The 18,640-nt window shown below is 32.1% G+C and overlaps 3 protein-coding genes across 3 annotated transcripts; 2 read left to right on the forward strand and 1 right to left on the reverse strand.

The window, feature by feature from the left end:
• Window positions 1–5,169: 5,169 nt before the first annotated feature.
• LOC142522706 (cytochrome P450 71AU50-like) lies at window positions 5,170–7,113 on the reverse strand. Its single transcript, XM_075626244.1, has 2 exons — window positions 6,194–7,113; window positions 5,170–5,891 (listed from the first exon to the last, which is right to left on the reverse strand). The coding sequence occupies exons 1-2, from the start codon at window positions 7,067–7,069 to the stop codon at window positions 5,277–5,279; spliced, it is 1,491 nt and encodes a 496-aa protein (XP_075482359.1). The 5' UTR covers window positions 7,070–7,113; the 3' UTR covers window positions 5,170–5,276.
• Window positions 7,114–12,458: 5,345 nt separating this feature from the next.
• LOC142522012 (uncharacterized) lies at window positions 12,459–13,183 on the forward strand. The gene is made up of 2 exons (XM_075625189.1): window positions 12,459–12,542; window positions 12,683–13,183. Exons 1-2 carry the CDS (start codon window positions 12,459–12,461, stop codon window positions 13,181–13,183), a joined length of 585 nt encoding a protein of 194 aa, XP_075481304.1.
• Window positions 13,184–14,829: 1,646 nt separating this feature from the next.
• LOC142523375 (cytochrome P450 71AU50-like) lies at window positions 14,830–16,744 on the forward strand. The gene is made up of 2 exons (XM_075627154.1): window positions 14,830–15,712; window positions 16,047–16,744. The coding sequence occupies exons 1-2, from the start codon at window positions 14,834–14,836 to the stop codon at window positions 16,659–16,661; spliced, it is 1,494 nt and encodes a 497-aa protein (XP_075483269.1). The 5' UTR covers window positions 14,830–14,833; the 3' UTR covers window positions 16,662–16,744.
• Window positions 16,745–18,640: the final 1,896 nt, after the last annotated feature.

The following is an 18,640-nucleotide window of genomic DNA, read 5'->3' on the forward strand; positions in this document are numbered from 1 at the left end:
AACCACAAAGTTGACCTTCCCTGGAGGGACTCATCCACAGCACCTTCTGCTACTGGACCAGCTACTACTCCTACCTCTCGTCCACCTAAACTTGGTTTTGTGCAGATCATCGTAGCTGGTGCTCAGGCCCATCTTGCTCATGCTATTAAGAAAATTGCACAGGCTAAGGAGGACTTGGCCTACTATGAGAATTTGGCTACTGCCATTCGCGTCATGTTAGAAATGGGTGTCGTTCATGGACAAAAAAGGGGAGATGATGATCAAACTGGTGCTGGTCCATCAGGGACCAAAGATGATGAAGATGAGGATGACAGTGATGATGAAGAAGATGAGGATGAGGAGGATGAAGATGATGATGTTTAGAGTGTTTTTTTTTGTTTTTTGTTTTGTGTTTAAGTTTCTTTTGAGGTTCCTGTTATTTCTGTTAATGTTATAAACTGCTAATGAAATTGTTGCAGGTGTTGTATCAAGTGTTGTCAACAATTCTAACAACACCCGTACTAACCGAATTTTATTCAGGGGGAGAAAATCTCTAACTCAGGGGGAGTTGATGTGAGCTAATCTAGGATAAATGGGTTTGATCTCATTTTGTCCAAGAAAGGCAAAAAGGGGGAGATTGAAGGGAAATATGATTTCTAATTTTAATTGATTCCTAATATTTTGTTCCTTGTTGATCTAATTGAGTTTCATATTTAACACGATTTTGCCTTTCTTAAATAATGAGAGAATCACTCAAATATATTCGGAGATATGCTATTTGTGAGAAGGAATTGAGGAGATAGGGTAGAAGTGTTTAAATAAGAGTTTATTCCTAATAAAACTCTTGCTTTCCTTGTATTCTAGGTTTCTTTGTGGAAATAGGATTTCTTATCTATAAATAAGAGGTCAAGCACATTGGTGAAGGCGGCTTCGATATTGACTACACACACATACACGTAGTACAGATTTTGCAGAGCAAAATTGTTTTCCAAGCCGTTGCTGTTTGGAGTGGTGATCGTCGTGTTGCTCTGAATGTTGCCAACCTCTACAGACAACATCTGTAACGATGATTGACTGAAGATTGCATCTGATTGATCGTGTCTTTCGGGATCACGTTTTGCTTTCTTGTTTTAGTTTTTTTATTTTGGTTATTTGTTTTAGAAAGCATTGGTTTTCTCAACTTGTTGAGTAAATTGATTTTAGTTTTAATCAATAGTGATAGTTTTTTTTGTAAACGAATTGGTTTTCTAGTGACAAATTTTTGCCCTGAGGCACCGCACAAGTATTTATACTTGGGCATATTTAATCTCGTCCATTTATCTACGTTGAGCGAATTTGTGTTACATACTTTATTTTTCCGCTGCATGTTGTCCGAGATGTTGTAAAATCTGGAACAACATTTAATTCTGATAAAACACAAATTTTTTGTTTTACATCCTATACTGAAAGTCTTATTATTTTTAACATTTGTCAGACAAAATAATCCTTACACTTTACAAGCATTCCATAAGAACCATTCAATGATTGTGACAATAAAATGTATTTTAACCATAACCTAATCTGACACCGCCGAAGTTCATGTAGAAGATTATATGGATGACCAGATGGATCCAAATGCGTCACACCTTGAACGTTGGTCACTCCATAGATAAGTGTGATGGTGGGGAAGAAGAAGCTTACATAAATAATTTTTCCTTGTATTCCCAAATGAAGGGTATTTCATAGAAAGATTGTTGACTAGAGGCTCGACATATTTCCTCTGAAGTTACGTTGGTCTTGGAAACTTCTGAAAGCAACTCTTGAACGAAGTGGCTATTCTCCACAAGACCGTGGCTTTCTGCCTTGACAACATGGTCAATTTAAAGACACATAGCAACAGTACTTCTCGACTTTCTATGTACAATTAACTCAAGCTCAGAACAACCTGGCTGTCCGAATTGACAATGTCCAATCAACTCTTGGTAGACAGCTGCAAGAAATGATGAATTATATGCAGCTTGGTGATGCCCAAAAAGAGAAAGAGACGAGAAAGCTAAGAGAAAGGATGAGAAAAAGATAAAAAGGAAGATTCAAGAGCATCATCACATGCGTAGAGGTGGTGTTGGTAGTGTAGGAAGGAGGAAGTTGAAGCAACAGTCGGTTCAAATATCAGTGATAGGTTTTAGTAGGTCTAACATGTTTTTATTGTTTTTTAAAAGCATGGTAAAAATTTAATTTCATTAACTTAATGAAATACATTATCATTTCTCATATCTTGTTCAAATCGATGTATTTAATTATTTTGTTTAGGGTTTAATTTTGTCATCACAAAAAAAGAGAAAAATTATTATATTATAATCCCTTAATTTTTGTGATAACAAATAATATCTCATTGTTATAAGATCCGGTTGTTATTCTATATATTTATAGGTGTCGAGCCGGAGTTCAAGAAGCCTGGCCGCGTTGCTTTCTTGCATCGGATTCTTCGAGCTGGATCACATGAGTGTCTAACCTAACATTCAATAGCCCAACTAGACGCTACCTAGTTATTTCTAACACTCTTACTTGATATATATTCTCAAGTCGTCATTTTCTAGCGCTCTCAAGTTTATTTTAGATCTTTTAGGATCAATCATGGCTTCTTACAACTAATCAAGCCGTTCTTTGAGTCCAAGTGTTGAGAGTTATTTAAACCGTTGAATTAAGAGCATTAACATGTTTAGAATTTGTATTATTTGTTTGAATTGTACCGAGAGTTTCAATTTAAGCAGAGAATAAGTCCTAATATATACTTGCTATGATACACCAGTAACTGCTAGCAACTTATTCTACTTCACTTGAACGATATAATCCTTAAGCATCTTTGGATTCTTCTGACTCTTCTTTGCTTATCTTTCTCTGCCTCTTCTACCATCGTATGCTTAAAAAAATTATTATAAACTTCCTTTTATAATTGCAAAACTTTGTAAAGCAAAAGTTCATAATAATGTTTTTAAGTATTTGCTAATAGTAGAGAGCTTAGATTTTTGAAAGTTAGAGTGAATGAATATTATTGATTTATCTGGAAAATCAGATCCAGTGAATTAATGGTTTATGTAAGTTTTGACGATAAATTTGGATGATATTTATATATTTTACATGTTTTGTTATTAGAAAAAGAGTAGGCCTCCTATGAGACGGTCTCACGAATCTTTATCTGTGAGACGGGTCAAATCTACCGATATTCACGAAAAAAGGTAATATTCTTAGCATAAAAAGTAATATTTTTCATGGATGACCCAAGTAGAGAGTTTCTATTAAGGAAGGAAGATCTTTTCTTTATTTTGTGATTAGAAAAAGAGTAGCTCCTTTTTTTTCATTTGGAAAAAAATTGATTCACAATCAATCATTATTTAAGCTAATTAAGTCATTAATTAAAATTAAATTACAAGACTTAATTTTGCTTTTTAACTCAACATGGCCGAGAGTTTCTACTAAGGAAGGAAGATCTTTTCTTTGTTTTGTGATTATTGATTCTCAATCAATATTATGGATTCTCAATTCATAATTAAGCAAATCTAATTTGCTTCCTTTTTACCAAATTTTCTTCCAATTCCTTTGTGGTTTCATTATATTTAAATTCTCGTATTATTAATATATATTTATCAACTTTTAATAATACATGATATATATTAATATCATATATACACATATTTTATATCACCATAAAATATATATATATATATATACAAAAATTAAATTAAATACCTATTATTTAATTTATATAATTAACTCATAGGTTAATTAAATTCTAGACTCCTCTAGAATATGTATGAAAATTTGTACATGTTAGCAGTCATTACTACTAGTATAATCATTTAATCAGTAAATTCTCAATTCACTAAATAAATGATTCCGAACTCATTATAATCTCTGTCGACGATCCGAGAGCGTCGATAAACTAAGGATACAAATCTTGTTTATATAATGAAAAGTAAAAAATTTCGAAGATCAAAATTTTAACTTACTATATTGGGCAGCTGCCAGTTTTAGTGAACTCCTTCACAAAAGAGGCAGTTCCACTCTCCTTTCTTATTTAGCAATCATGCTAACTTTCATTTCTTCAATCCTATGGAATCAGATAATAAACTTCTTTATAAGCTTCATGTTTGATCTCAATCAAACTATAGTATTCAAATTTCAACTCCTTGAAATATGACTATCTCAACGGGAACACAGAATCCGATACTTGTGTGACCCTCAATGGTTCAGGGATACAGTTAGCCGTGGGTTTACATCTCCATGTGATTCAGAATAACATTTATTCTTATTCGGGTTTACCCTAGTTAACCCCATTCTTTTCATCAACTCCTTGATCAAGAATGTCAGAACTCATTTCTGATTGCACCCATCGGATCATGGTAAGAGCGTCTAGTAGCATCGCCCGATGATCCCCTATGTATCACTGATAGTGCCTGCAAGAACCTTTAGTCATGGTTAGCGTACAGTACGGTCCCTTCAACACATATATCCCGATCGAATCTGCAACCATTGGTATATGAGAGTTGCATATGAATTCGATAATGATGTGATTTATTTTTGAGTACTAATAGTCGCATGACATGTGCAACTAGGAAAACACCTTTCTCTAAAGTACATTTCTTGCTATGGCCAGAGACTCCTTGCACTATTATATCATCAGATCACATAGGATATCTTCACCCGTAGGCGAACCGTGAATCCCCGACTACAATGCATTTGCTCCTACGTATTTCGAAACTACACCCAACCTCGCCACCTGATGACCTCGATGGAGCCGGTAAACGAATCAAAGTGCATGCTAGTACGTATATCCCCTACATTGTCTCGGGTCAAAGGACTAATGGTGTACAACCATAACTGCGGATTATTCCACTTGATAAGTGATAGCCACTTGGAAAGTCCGAGGGAGGGTAGTTCGGTATTATCATCATATGACTAACCATCTGCATGTTTGGACATCTCTATGCCCTTACCAAGAAACACGGTACACAACATCACAGATGCTAGTCTCGATTTCAAGCGACCTTTATCCATGTTTTAGGCGGCTGAATCGACTAAGAACAAATTTAGATTATACAGTGTTTACAAATGAGTTTCAACATCGAATTACGATTCATTTGTATTAAAGTATAATCAAGGACTTTATCTATGCTGATTGCATGGGTATACAGATAAAATATAATGCCATGATCGAATAAAATGTAAAATATTATTAAAATAAAGATTGTTTTACATTAGAGTCAATAAAGCCCGAGCCACAAGTTGGCTTGCCGGGGACACCTACTCTAACAATATATTCATTTATCATCCAATCGATATGTAGGAATAACGACTAGGTGATTAGCTCTAACTGTCACCAAACCAAAGTGTTCCGTCATATCTAAACTACCAGGAGACATATTATCAGGAAGATGCCAATCAAAGCAATGCACCAATTGCGCCACGATTAGCTGAACCACCGTTAGGCCTAACTGCAATCCGGGGCATCCTCTTCGACCAGATCCGAATGGTATGAGCATAAAATGATGCCCTCGAAAATCCACATTGTTCCCAAGAAATCTTTCTGGTGAAAACATTTCAGGATCGGTCCAAACATTAGGATCCCTCCCAATAGCCCATACGTTCACCAACACTCGTGATTGTTTGGGTATGTCGAATCCATCTACAACACAATCTTCCATCGACTGATGGATTAACAACGGGCCAACAGGGTGGAGCCTAAATGCTTCCTTCACAACAGAGTCCAAGTATTTAAGTTTGTTGAGGTGTGATTCATCTACCATTTGGTCCATACCCACAACTTCTTGCAGTTCTTTCTGAAGCTCTTTCATTACTTGAGGATGCTTAATGACTTCTGAAAGTGTCCATTCTATTGCTGCAGCTGAAGTGTCCATTCCAGCTAGTAACATATCCTGTTGGGTAAAAAATGATGGAGAATCAGGTCTTAGAGTACATGATATTCTAGCTAGTTTATACGATTATAATAACAAGATTACAAGCTCTGGATTTTGTAAACGATCGTACAATTTAATAAAAATAGTCGAAAATTGAAAAATAGTGTTCAGTCAAGTGGAAAAAAATTATTTTTTGCAATTTGTTATATATATGGTTAATTTGGAAAATCCAATTCTGGCATATTATTATGAAGTTGTTCAAGTTTGAGATTGGGGAGTGGAATTCAGGTACTTGGATTCAAAGAGAGCAAAATAATTACCAAGAGAACGGCCTTGACATGGCGACGATCGAATTCGAATCCGGCATTTCCAGACTCCATAATCTCCATCATCGTGTCAACGAAATCCTTTGCTTGCTTATCCTCTTTCTTGTTCTCGACATGTTCATCGATAATCTTCTCCAAGAACTCATCAAAAATATTGCTCAGATCCTTCAACCTACGAGCAGAACCCTGTAGATCTAGAAACCTGAGATATGGGAAGTAGTCCCCAATGTTAAAAGCTGCTGCCTCCTCCATTGTCGTCTTCATCACAGCTTTAAACCCTTTTTCGTTCAGATCTTTATCGTCGTACTTCTTCCCGAACACCATCAAACAGGTAATATCAGCGCTGAGATTCGCGATTCTCACGCTCATATCAATGGCAGCAGAACCAGCATGTTTCAGAGAGTAAACGAAAAGGTCGACTTCGGACTTCCTCATGGGTTGAAACTGTTTGATTTTGAGATTGGTAAGCAGCTCCAGTGTACAGAGTTTACGCATGTTTCGCCAGTACGGGCCGTACTTCCCGAACACGATATTTTTCTGGCCATGGCTAAGGTAATAGGCAGCCTCATGGTGCGGCCTGTCACAGAAAACATGGTCGTATGTCTTCAGAAAGAGCTCGGCGGCGGCGGGGGAGGAGACGATTATGGTTGGCACGGAGCCGAATTTCGTATACATGATCGGGCCATGTTTTCGAGCTAAATGATATAAATCTTGGTGGGGATTTTTACCCAACAGATGGAAATGACCTAAGATCGGAAGAGCTTTTGGTCCAGGAGGAAGCTTGTTTTTCCTCCTCCCGGAGCGGAGCAGTTCTTGAAGAAGATACAGAAATAGGATTGTTGATAAGGAGATGATCCAAATCCAAGCCATTGAAGTTAGATGATTGCTGTAAAGATGGATAAAGAGATTTACCGAATAAAATCAAAATTGAACAATTTATATTTATAATCGGAAATGAATTATTGAGTCTCATATATAGTTTTATTTCTTTATCACAAAAATTTATGTTATACGATTTTAAGAATCCATTATGTAAAACGATTTTTTATTTATTTCACTTATAAAAAAATATTACTTTTAATATAAAAAATTTCTTATTATTATAAATATTAATAAAATTGACATGTCTTTCAAATTTTATGCATAAACCAGTCTCCTGTTTCTTTATTACAAAATTTGATGGTTTCTTGATTTGATGATCTCTAGTACTATTTTATATAATTAGCCTTCAACTGTCACATGAGCATATATTTATATATCTACAAAAGATTATTTTTATTATAATTTTTAGTCATATATAACTAATTTGATTTAAATAAAAAAGAATTAAAATATATAAATATTAGTAACTTTGTTAAATATTAAAATTTTTAAATATTTGGTTGGTTGATTGAAAAATTAGATAAAAGAGTTAGTTAAATTAGAGAAAAAATTACAGATAATAAAAATATTCAGTTTCACCAACACATGACTAATAAGAGATTTAACTTTAATATATGCTATTATTTATCGCACACGCGTTTTGTGAGTGTGTATATATATAATAATTACTATAATTTTTAATAATATAAAATTAATTTAATTTGAATGAAATAAAAAATATAAATATAGAAATATTTTATAATTATTAAGTATTAAATAATTTGTATTATTTAGATGGTTGATTAAAAAATTTGTGAGACAACAAAATGGTTTAACTTCGAAGTGAGAAAATTAAAGAGAACAAAAATAATAAGCTTCAACAACAAATAATTCTAAAATATGTCATATATATGTATAAATATATTTTATTAGGGTAGTATTTCTAATTGATAAAAAAGAATGGACTTTTTTTTACATATGATTCAAATTTAGATCACATTTCTTCCAGCAGATTCGGATCGTAATTTATTAATAACTGTAGGACCGAGTGTTTACCGTTTTACCAAAAGTTATAGTTATTAGTGATTGTATAATTCAAATCTTTTAAACTGCACAGCAGCTCAAACATCATGTTTCGATCGCTCTACCAAATAGGGTCAATTATTGCACCCAACAATTTTTCTCCCAATAATTGCACTCCTTGCAATCAATGAGAATCGAACCCGTGACCTTGGCTCTGATACCAATTGTAGGATCGAGTGATTACCGCTTTACCGAAAGCTATAGCTAGTAGTAATGGTGCAACTCAAATCTTTTAAACCGTATAACAGCACAAGCACCATGTTCGATCACTCTACCAAACAGTGACAATTATTACACCCAACAATACCACAAAGTTAAAAAATTTTGGCTTCAAAATGAATTATTGAGTGTCAAATATAAAATATTGAATTATTGTACTTATAATGTACTAAAAAATGAGATTAATATTATATTTAATAATGTTCCAATTTCCAATAGATTATAGCAAGACATTTGATAATATAAAATAAATTTCAATATTTGCATCGATTAAAGCATTTCATTATATTTTAATTTGGTTTTCAGTTTTTTTTTTAATTCCATATCAAGTGCTTCTTTATTATTTAATAACATTAAATATTTTAAAACAAATAGAAAAAAATAATGCATTTAAATGTGAAGTTTTTCAATTTTTTAATACAAATCTGAAACAGATATTCTTTTATAATTATAAACTATATTGCATTGGTTATATAATTTCATTTAATTTTAGTTATGATTTTGAGTTTTGTGTTACTTAATTTATTTATTTAGTTCTCACTACATTCTAACATATTAAATAAAATTTATATAATATTATATTTTTGAACTTTTTAATGGAGTGTCATAGTTAATTTTTTGATATATTGAATGTCTGCAAATTATTATTATTAATATCATTATCATAATTTGAAATTTAATATAAATATGTTGCCAAAATTAATTATGATTTTACTCAAAATTTATTAATATAATAAATGACAAAAAATTTGACTTTTTGAAAAACATTTATTTTTTTTTAAAAATTGATAGATTAAATAATATATGATTTTTTAAATATTTTTTATTATTAACATTTCTATAATATAATAATATTTTAAATCTTAATATATTTATTATATTATTATAATAATAATTTTAAATAATTACTCAAATATTAATACTGATTAAATTTAATTATTAATTATATAAAATAACACTAATAATTAATAAATAAATAAAGAGTGGATAGCGAAGCATTGATTCGTCGGTCAATATTTATTTCGAATTTTAAAATCCATCAATAATGAAAGAGTGGGGACATGCATTTAATTTGCAGGCCTTCAGTCTACTTTGTTTGTATAAATTATCTAGAAAAATTACATGTTCAACGATTTTTAGACGCTGACTGATACATACAAATAAATACCCAACTCTCCGGGGGCGTTTGAGTTGATAGAGTCGTGGAATAAACTAGCGCTTTATTTTTTAGGGCGAGTATCTTGAACATGACTTATATAACATGTTTTAGGTAAAAATTTATATGAGACGATCTCACGGATCGTATTTTGTGAAACTTATCTCTTATTTGGGTCATCCATGAAAAATTATTACTTTTTATGCTAACAATATTACTTTTTATTGTGAATATCATTATGGTTGACTCGTCTCAAAGATAAAGATTCGTCAGATCGTCTCACAAGAGACCTACTCTATGTTTTATATGTTTAAGTAATTTGCAGATTAAATATATTTTTAACTTTAGTGGATTATTTTTTAAGAAAATGAATTTTTCAAGTGTATTTTAATAGACTATTAAATTAGTACGAAATTTTACCTTATATATACCGAAGAATAAAAGCTGTGTAACAATGTGCGAGCTATAGTGGGTTTTTGCCCGATATAATTTTGCCCAATTTTTTTAATATACTTAGTCCATACACATAGTCATTATTTATAAATTTAAATTTTGTTTATTTTTTGTCAAAATATCCAACAAGCTCAAGTTGGAAGTATTCATGAATTATAACTCATATTATTTATTTATTCAAAGAATGAGTAATTGTTCTGACTAAATTAGTCAGTTTTCTGAATAAATTGATCGAGGAGAGTTGCATGATGTAATTTAAGTATGATATAATTATATTTTATATTATATTTTTTTTCATAATTTTCGTTTTTATCCTTAAAGTTATTATGATATACTGCTTATTTTTTATGGTTATATATATAAATCGAAAGAAATTTTGCTCCGCATAGAAAAGATGGTCGACTACGCCCTTGATTGTTTGCGAGTGCAAGTATTTGGTTCAGAATTTCAAATAATTTCATCGAGTAAGAATTTAAAATCTATTGTTTCGCCGAAAGAGAAGAAAGTTGAAGAATTTTAAATCAATGGATCAATAAATCATTAAAATAAATTAGTTGTGTTTGAACTCATGTATCTAATTTTGACAAAGTTATTCCACAATAATTACTATAGAAATTACATAACTTATTAATTAGTCAAGGAAATTAAAGATATAATGATGCTTAAATTGCACTTATACGATGATTCAAGATAAAATACATTTTCTTCATCTTCAAGTTGGTGAAAATGATATTTTAAGTCCACAATCCTCCGAGTATTTTGAGAAAATTATTTTCTCATACTCGACTCCGAGTATTTTGAGAAGCTCTGGGCTAAAGTTAGCTCAAATTGCCACATATTGCATCATTTGTTATTGACAATTTCTAAATAATATAGTTCTGGTACTCATTATTTTGTATGATAACAAAAATATATTGACGACTAAATAATTATCGATGATTATATCATTTTGATCTCAAAATTTATAAGATAACAAATAAATTGTTGAAACGTCATCTTTTAATATTCTTATTATTCTTCAGGAATAACTTAATTCAAATTGGATTTAGTGAGTTAATTGGTCGATCATAATTCTAGCGTATTTTACATTTACTTGTAAGTAAAGTAAGATATAGTCGTGCAGGGTATCAATTTCTTTTATAATGATCAACCTCCATTATTCTTGATATTGAGATATTCACTTATTTTTTAAAAAAGGTTTATTGATCCATTATTCTAAATGTTTCAGTAGAACATGCTCGTCTAAACAAACAAAAAATTATTATTTTTTATGTAAACTATTATATTTTTATTATAAATAAAAACATAATTAATGAGTTCATAAATGATATCTGTCTCACAAAAAAATTTATTATTATTATTTTTATTATGTTTCAACTACATTAATGTGTATTCAAGTTCGATAAAACACTATAAATTATTATTTTATCATTGATGTGACTGTTTTACCTTTTGTCAGTCAACATTTATTTTCAGAGCAACCACAATGGGTGTTAAATGAGTGTTATAACACCCATTTAACACTCTTTCTCCATTGTGAGTAGGCGTTATAACGTCCACTCACAAGAGAGAGAAAAGGGGGCGTTCATATGTTTGAACGTCCTTCTTTCCGCTTATTTTTTTAAAAAAATTGGACATTTAGCGACGATTTTGAAAAATCGTCGCTATTTACGACGGATTTTTACAAACCGTCGATGAACGAGGGCCCCACACACATGATGATGTTTCCTTATTTAATGTTATTTAATGTATTGGTTTAAATTTCAAATTTTCATTTTTTAAAAAGAAATTCGGATACTAAAATAAATTAAAAATAATGTTCAATTAAAAACTAACGGTTGTTTTTATTTATAAAAGTAAAAAATTGTTTTAACGGCTAATTAACGGCTAGTTCAATAAAAAAATAATATATTCATCTATAAATATTCACACTACACAAATTATTTCAAACATCAAAACATATTATTCTTCACTCCAAAAATCTTTTCTCTTCTATTTTCATCATCTCAAATTCTTTTTTTAAAAAATTTCTTAAATCCTACTTTGTTCAGAAATGGTTGAAAATTACCGAGGGTTTTTTAGAAATTTCGTGAATTTAAAAAAAAAAGCCGGAAGAAAATACTTCTTCCCAAAATTCGCAAATTCCACCAAATTATCCATATTTTCCATACCCACCAAATTATCCACAAAATCCATATCCGCCAAATTATCCTTATAATTCCTATCCATCAAATTATCCATATAATCCATATCCACCAAACTATCCATCTAATCCACATGCAACCAGTATGCCATTTATTTCTCAAACGGAAAATGAACCAACCACTCCGACTTTCGTCCCAGAGACTCAATTGTTCGACCGTGAATCCCCAATTGAAGTCGTAAATTTGGAGAATGTGGATTCTGGCGCTGAGGATAGAAAAAAACGGTCAACCTGGAGAAAGGTTGAAGACGAGGTCTTAGCGAGATCGTTTGTCACTATCAGCGATGACCCAATCATCGGCAATGATCAAAAGACGGAAGCTTTCTGGGGACGTGTTGCAAGCAACTAAATTGACAATCGTCCCGCAGGTACACCTAATAGAAGTGCAAGTGTCATACGATCGCACTGGCACAATACCATACAAAAAAAAGTATATCGCTTCAATGCAAATTACAATAGTATTTATAGTGCATATCGTAGCGGCCACAGTGATGAGGATATACTACAGCTTGCGTATGAAAAATATCGTGAGGAAAATAACGGCATCGCATTTAATCTTGAGCATGTGTGGAGGATCGTAAAAGATCGTCCAATGTTTACTCTACAGTCCGTTGATCACCTTGTTAACACGAAGAAGGCAAGGACCTCGGAGTCGGGAGCAAGCAACACCTCATCCAACCAAGATGCGAGTCTACATGTAGACCTAAACGAAGAAGAAAATCGTCTAATGGGTCAGAAGGCAGCAAAAAGAAAGGAAAAATGTAAAACGAGATCGGACATGGAGTGTATGACAACAAACTTGGACAATATGTTTGCAAAGTTTACTGAATATACAAGCATGAAAAAAGTTGAAGTTGAAGTTGAAATGAAACAAAAACAACTCGAAGTAGAGGAGATGAAAGCAAAAGCTGCTATGGCCAAAGTTCAACTAAAGGAATATGCAATCCTTTCGAAGGATACTTCGCAAATGACATATGAGCAACTTATCATCCACGAACGTCTATGTTAAGAGATTAGGGGGAGATGGAATTTTTAATTTCCAGTTATTTTAATTTTCGATTGTTATAATTTTCATTCATTGTAATTTTCATTTATTATATGTTGTACCGTTTTATTTTAGGTTTATAATAAATGTTTAATTTTAAATAAATGACACTCATAAAATTAAATTATTTTACGTACTAAATATATAAAAACATATTATTATTAATATAAAATAATAATAATTTTAATTTCTTAAAAAATTTGAAATTGAATTAATTTCTTAAAAAATTTGAAATTGAATTTATTTAATTTAAAGTAATAATAAGATGAATGAGTGGACAGCGGGACCTACAAATAATGAGTGTGAATGTTAAAATGAATGTGAGAGAATAAATGTGTTAATGTAATGTGTATGTGGCATGTGGACCCTACGATTTTTGATGAGGTGGTTTAACAATAACGAATGCGGGTGCCCTCGTACATAAATCTATAGACAGTGTAAACAATTTTAATGATGACTTAAAGATTTGTAATTTTATGTGGTTGGAGTGATTGCCGTGTTAGAAACATCCTTAATTTTTCATGTTATGTCGATATTTTTTTTTACATCATATCAGTGTTTTTTTAAAATAAAATTTAGAACTAATAAAACATAAAATTACAAAACTGAAACATAATTTTTGAAGAATTAAAAAATCAAAAAGCAAAACCTGACAATTTAAACGAATATATCGATTATTTTTCCATTATTTTATCATTGACATGAGTGAATTTGCATTTTGTCTGTCAACATTGTGGTCGTCGCCGATATTTATTTCTACTGTCTGCATTCAACTTTTCGCGTCTGCGTAAAATATCTTGGAAGGATTTGAAGAGGCCAACGCTAGATTCATTGGATGCGCAATTTTTCTATATTTCATCACATTCAATGTGCAAGTGACATCTTATCGGTGCTCACAAAGGTGTGCACGACAGGTATGCAAGATATCAAAACTTTCTTTTTATATTAGAGTCTCGCAGTATTGTGTGTTTATACCATTGATAATTATTCAATCATGATAGTTTTTTTAATAATTTCAAAATAACGATTTTCATTTTTTTTAATTAAGAGTAATATAAAAATTTAAAATATAGATAAAAATATGATTGGAATATTTAAAAAGAAAAAATCTTTTAGTAAAATAATAATAAAAAATTTCCCAATAAGAATTTGAAGGTATTTTTCTATAAAATTAATTAAGATTTCACCATTGTAAATTATTTAGTACAAGATATATTTTTTTAGTTAAATAGTAAGATTACTTATTATTTATAATATATTTGTGGAAGTCATTCACATGATCACATACTATCATGCAGATGATAAATTATACATACATGATATATGATATGTGTACATGTATAATATATATATATACATACAAATATATGACAAAAACTTGTTTAAGACGATTTCATGGATCGTATTTTGTGACACAGATTTCTTATTTGGGTTATCCATGAAAAAATATTATTTTTTATGCTAAGAGTATTACTTTTTAATGTGAATATTATTAGGGTTTCTCATCGATAAAGATTCGTGAAACTATCATACATATATATATATATATATATATACATATAATATATATATATATATATATATAATATTTGACAATATAAAGAGAGGAATACAATGGATTGGATTTGGACAGCAATACCAGCGATTCTGTTTCTCTATCTTCTTCGACTAATCCTAACCATCGGAAAGAAGAAAAGACTGCCACCAGGCCCAATCGGGATTCCAATTCTAGGCCATTTTCATTTACTGGGAAAGAATCCCCACCATGATTTAAACCAACTAGCCCGTAAATATGGCCCGATCATGTATCTACGATTCGGGTACGTGCCCAACATTGTCATCTCGTCACCCGCTGGAGCGAAGCTCATACTCAAAACGCACGATCTTATTTTCGCTAGCAGGCCTCACCACGAAGCATCGCAATATATCGGCTACGGACAGACGAATTTATCGTTCGGGCAGTATGGACCGTACTGGAGGAACATGCGTAAGCTGTGCACATTGGAGCTGATGAATAATCATAAGATCAATCAATTTCGGGACATGAGAAAAGCGGAGATCGGGCTTCTTGTTAGTTCACTCAAACAGGCAGCTGAATCTCTCCAAACTGTGGATATCAGCGCAAGAGTTTCGGGCCTTTCTGCGGATATGATCTGCTTGATGGTTTTTGGGAGAAAACATGCCGAAAAGGACTTGAATGAGAAGGGTTTCAAAGCTGTGGTTACCGAGGCTTTGCAGCTTGGTGCGAAATTCAATCTGGGGGATTATTTTCCTTACCTCGGGGCGATTGATCTGCAGGGATTAACTCGGCAGATGAAAGATTTGAGTAAGATTTTTGATTGGTTTTTGGAGAAGATCATCAATGAACATGTTGAGAAGAAGAAGAAGGAAAACAAGGAAACAGTGGATTTCGTTGATACGATGTTGCGTATAATGGAGTCCGGAGAAGCTGAGTTTGAGTTCGATCGTCGGCATTTTAAAGCGGTGCTCTTGGTAAATATGTAAATGTTTCATTTGCTTTGTTTATTTTAATATTTTTGTCATAATCGTGGAATTTATAATTATATCGTCATATTATATTATCTCTTGATAAATTTTTTTAACCACGAAATTAAAAAAAATAATAAAATTGGATATTTAATTATATTATTTTGAAAAGAAAATGGTTAAAACTGATAAATTCAACGATATACACGCCTTTGAGTATTTATTTGACTTCCATTATCTGCTGCATGATTCCTACACACTCGAGAAAATATAGTAACTAAAGCTACATGTCTTATCGCTTCTAATATATACACTCGACCCATATTTTTCCCTCATGCAGGACTTGTTTGTAGCAGGAATGGACACTTCGGCAACTACGGTGGAATGCGCAATATCTGAACTCATGAGGCACCCACAAGTTATGAAGAAGCTGCAACAAGAACTTGAGTCGATTTCTGGCCTCGACCACATGATTGAAGAGTCTCACATTGACAATTTTCAGTACTTGGATATGGTCATCAAGGAGACCCTAAGACTCCACCCTGTTATACCTCTGTTGCTCCCTCACGAATCCATGGAGGATTATATGATCGATGGGTTTCACATACCAAGAAAATCACGTGTTATTGTTAACGTATGGGCTATTGGGAGAGATCCTAACGTGTGGCCTGATCCTGAAAAATTTACGCCGGAGAGATTTGCTGAAACAGATGTCGACATTCGAGGACGTGATTTCCGGCTCCTACCTTTTGGGTCTGGTCGAAGAAGTTGCCCGGGAATGCAGTTGGGGCTCACGGCAGTTCGATTGATGTTGTCTCAATTGGTGCATTGTTTCGACTGGGAGCTTCCAAATGGTACGGTGGCAAGTGATTTGGACATGAGTGAACACTTTGGTCTGGTTACCTCTAGAAAAGAGCATCTTTTGGCCGTTCCTATTTATAGGTTACATCACTAAATGATAAATTGCGTGGTATAAAAATTCTATATATTTTTTTTGGGGGAAGAGTTTCAGGAAATGTGATAAACCAAAAATAAAATATATGTTTGGTTTTATTTTGTATAAATATAGTTGTTATTGTACATGCATGTCAAATTATGTCAGATATTACTGGATAAAATTATTTCAGAAGTGCAGTAGATACATGGGCTATAATATAATATAATATAATATAATAATATTTTTTTTAAAGAAAAAAACTATGTAGTTTAGTTGACAGAGAAATTCTAATACTAGCTAGTTTTGTACGTTCGTTTATGTGATTTTTGTCATCTGTGTTATCAAATTTTCGCTTTTGTACGTTATTTATGTTTTTTTTTTTGTAATTTTATTCATTATTTTGATGTGACGCTGATTGATACTTACGAAGCTTTGGCGTAATGTCGATGTGTGCAGTTTCATACCATGGATATTTTTGCGAAATATGGAAATTTGTTTGTAAGGAATGAAATTAAAAATCCACGATTGTTTGATTTGCTTACGTATGCAAATCAGTAAACTTGCAGAAGAGTATGCGACACACTAAATTGATGGATCGAGCTAAAATTTAGTCATAACATTAATAAGAGAGTGAAATAAATTATGAACAATAAAGATCGAGTTTAAGGTCATTCGAGGCAATGTCTAGAAGACGAATTGAAGTTGTTGTTTTCTCTCATAGAATCTACTTGTGAAGGTTGATTGCTAAATTTTGACTGTTGGACTGGGCTGAAATTTGAACAGCATATTCATAACATCATGTGATACATTTTGAACCGTGGAGATCGGATTTAGATGTCTGTAATGCTGAAAATAAGTTCTGGACAGTGGTCTTCTACTTGTTGCTAAAATGCCCGAAACTTAGACTGATTTTACTAGAATTTGGGCAGCCTCTTGCTCGATATTTTGAGAGAGTTTCTAAATTGTTTTTGGTGTCTTTCTCCATGTATTGGAGGATATTTATAGGCGCTAAGAAGGTTTGATTAGCCAAAATCTCGTCCATAATTTCTCCAAATCAGTCCATAACTGGCCGAAAATTTTGAGCACTATGGCTGAGACCGATTTTCAATCTTTCCTCCTGTATTTACTTCAATGAATTAAATTTCTTGGTGAAGTCTCAAGTTGGAAATGAAATAATTATCTCAAATTTATAAGATCTTAAATATCAAAGTTTACAACGTGGATGAAAAAAAATGCAATTTTGTGGAAAGCTAACTTGAATATCTACCACTTCCATTTGAAAACCAACTTCGAATAATTTGTGGAATTCTCCCAGTAATTCGAAGAACACGGCACCAGGTGCACGGACCCGAATGAAACTCCCAACATGCACAAGTTTAGTAAAAAAATCCATATCTCATTCTTTTCAAATCCAATTCGCTCATAACCGGTGCCATTTTAAAGCCAATTCAAAACTCTATAATTTTCATTCGAATAATTTTCCTAAATTCTTAGTGTATAAATCGCAGAATTTGCAAATAACAGTAGGTGATGGCACTGCCCACCAATACTAATTAAATATCTATTCTGTGAATCTTGATACAAACATTCATTAGTTGGGCCTCTCGCCCACTGCAATCGATGCTCCAACACGGAGTTGCAAATTAATTATAACAATCAAATAATTTAGTTGTAAGAAAACCGTTTTCTTTGACAAGATTCCACTTGCAAAAAACCAACCAATGTTCCCATATTTGGGTGTACACAAAGATGATATATAAATGATTTAGACCCAAAAGATTCAAGCTTAACAATGCACAAAGATAATACCATATCTCTGTTTGCATGCTTCGAAGTAATAGGTGTTTGAGTTCCCAAATTTAGTATATCCGTGTGATACCATTTGTCTCACATGGTATAACTTAAAAAATTAAAATGAGTTTATAATGAGCTACAGTGAACTTTTACAGCAACTTGAGTTAATCATTTTCGTAAAGCGATCGACGAATACGAATTAG

The sequence above is a fragment of the Primulina tabacum genome, chromosome 13 (assembly GCF_025594145.1).
Source record: "Primulina tabacum isolate GXHZ01 chromosome 13, ASM2559414v2, whole genome shotgun sequence".
Taxonomy (NCBI): Eukaryota; Viridiplantae; Streptophyta; class Magnoliopsida; order Lamiales; family Gesneriaceae; genus Primulina; species Primulina tabacum.

What these genes read in the sequence shown, in the direction of transcription:
- LOC142522706 (XM_075626244.1), bottom strand. Translation starts at nt 7,069, where the DNA reads ATGGCTTGGATTTGGATCATCTCCTTATCAACAATCCTATTTCTGTAT. An exon ending in ATGTCAAGGCCGTTCTCTTG is followed by an intron (nt 5,892 to 6,193) that starts GTAATTATTTTG and finishes TTTACCCAACAG; the next exon opens with GATATGTTACTAGCTGGAAT.
- LOC142523375 (XM_075627154.1), top strand. Translation starts at nt 14,834, where the DNA reads ATGGATTGGATTTGGACAGCAATACCAGCGATTCTGTTTCTCTATCTT. An exon ending in ATTTTAAAGCGGTGCTCTTG is followed by an intron (nt 15,713 to 16,046) that starts GTAAATATGTAA and finishes TCCCTCATGCAG; the next exon opens with GACTTGTTTGTAGCAGGAAT.
- LOC142522012 (XM_075625189.1), top strand. Translation starts at nt 12,459, where the DNA reads ATGACCCAATCATCGGCAATGATCAAAAGACGGAAGCTTTCTGGGGAC. An exon ending in AATTGACAATCGTCCCGCAG is followed by an intron (nt 12,543 to 12,682) that starts GTACACCTAATA and finishes GATATACTACAG; the next exon opens with CTTGCGTATGAAAAATATCG.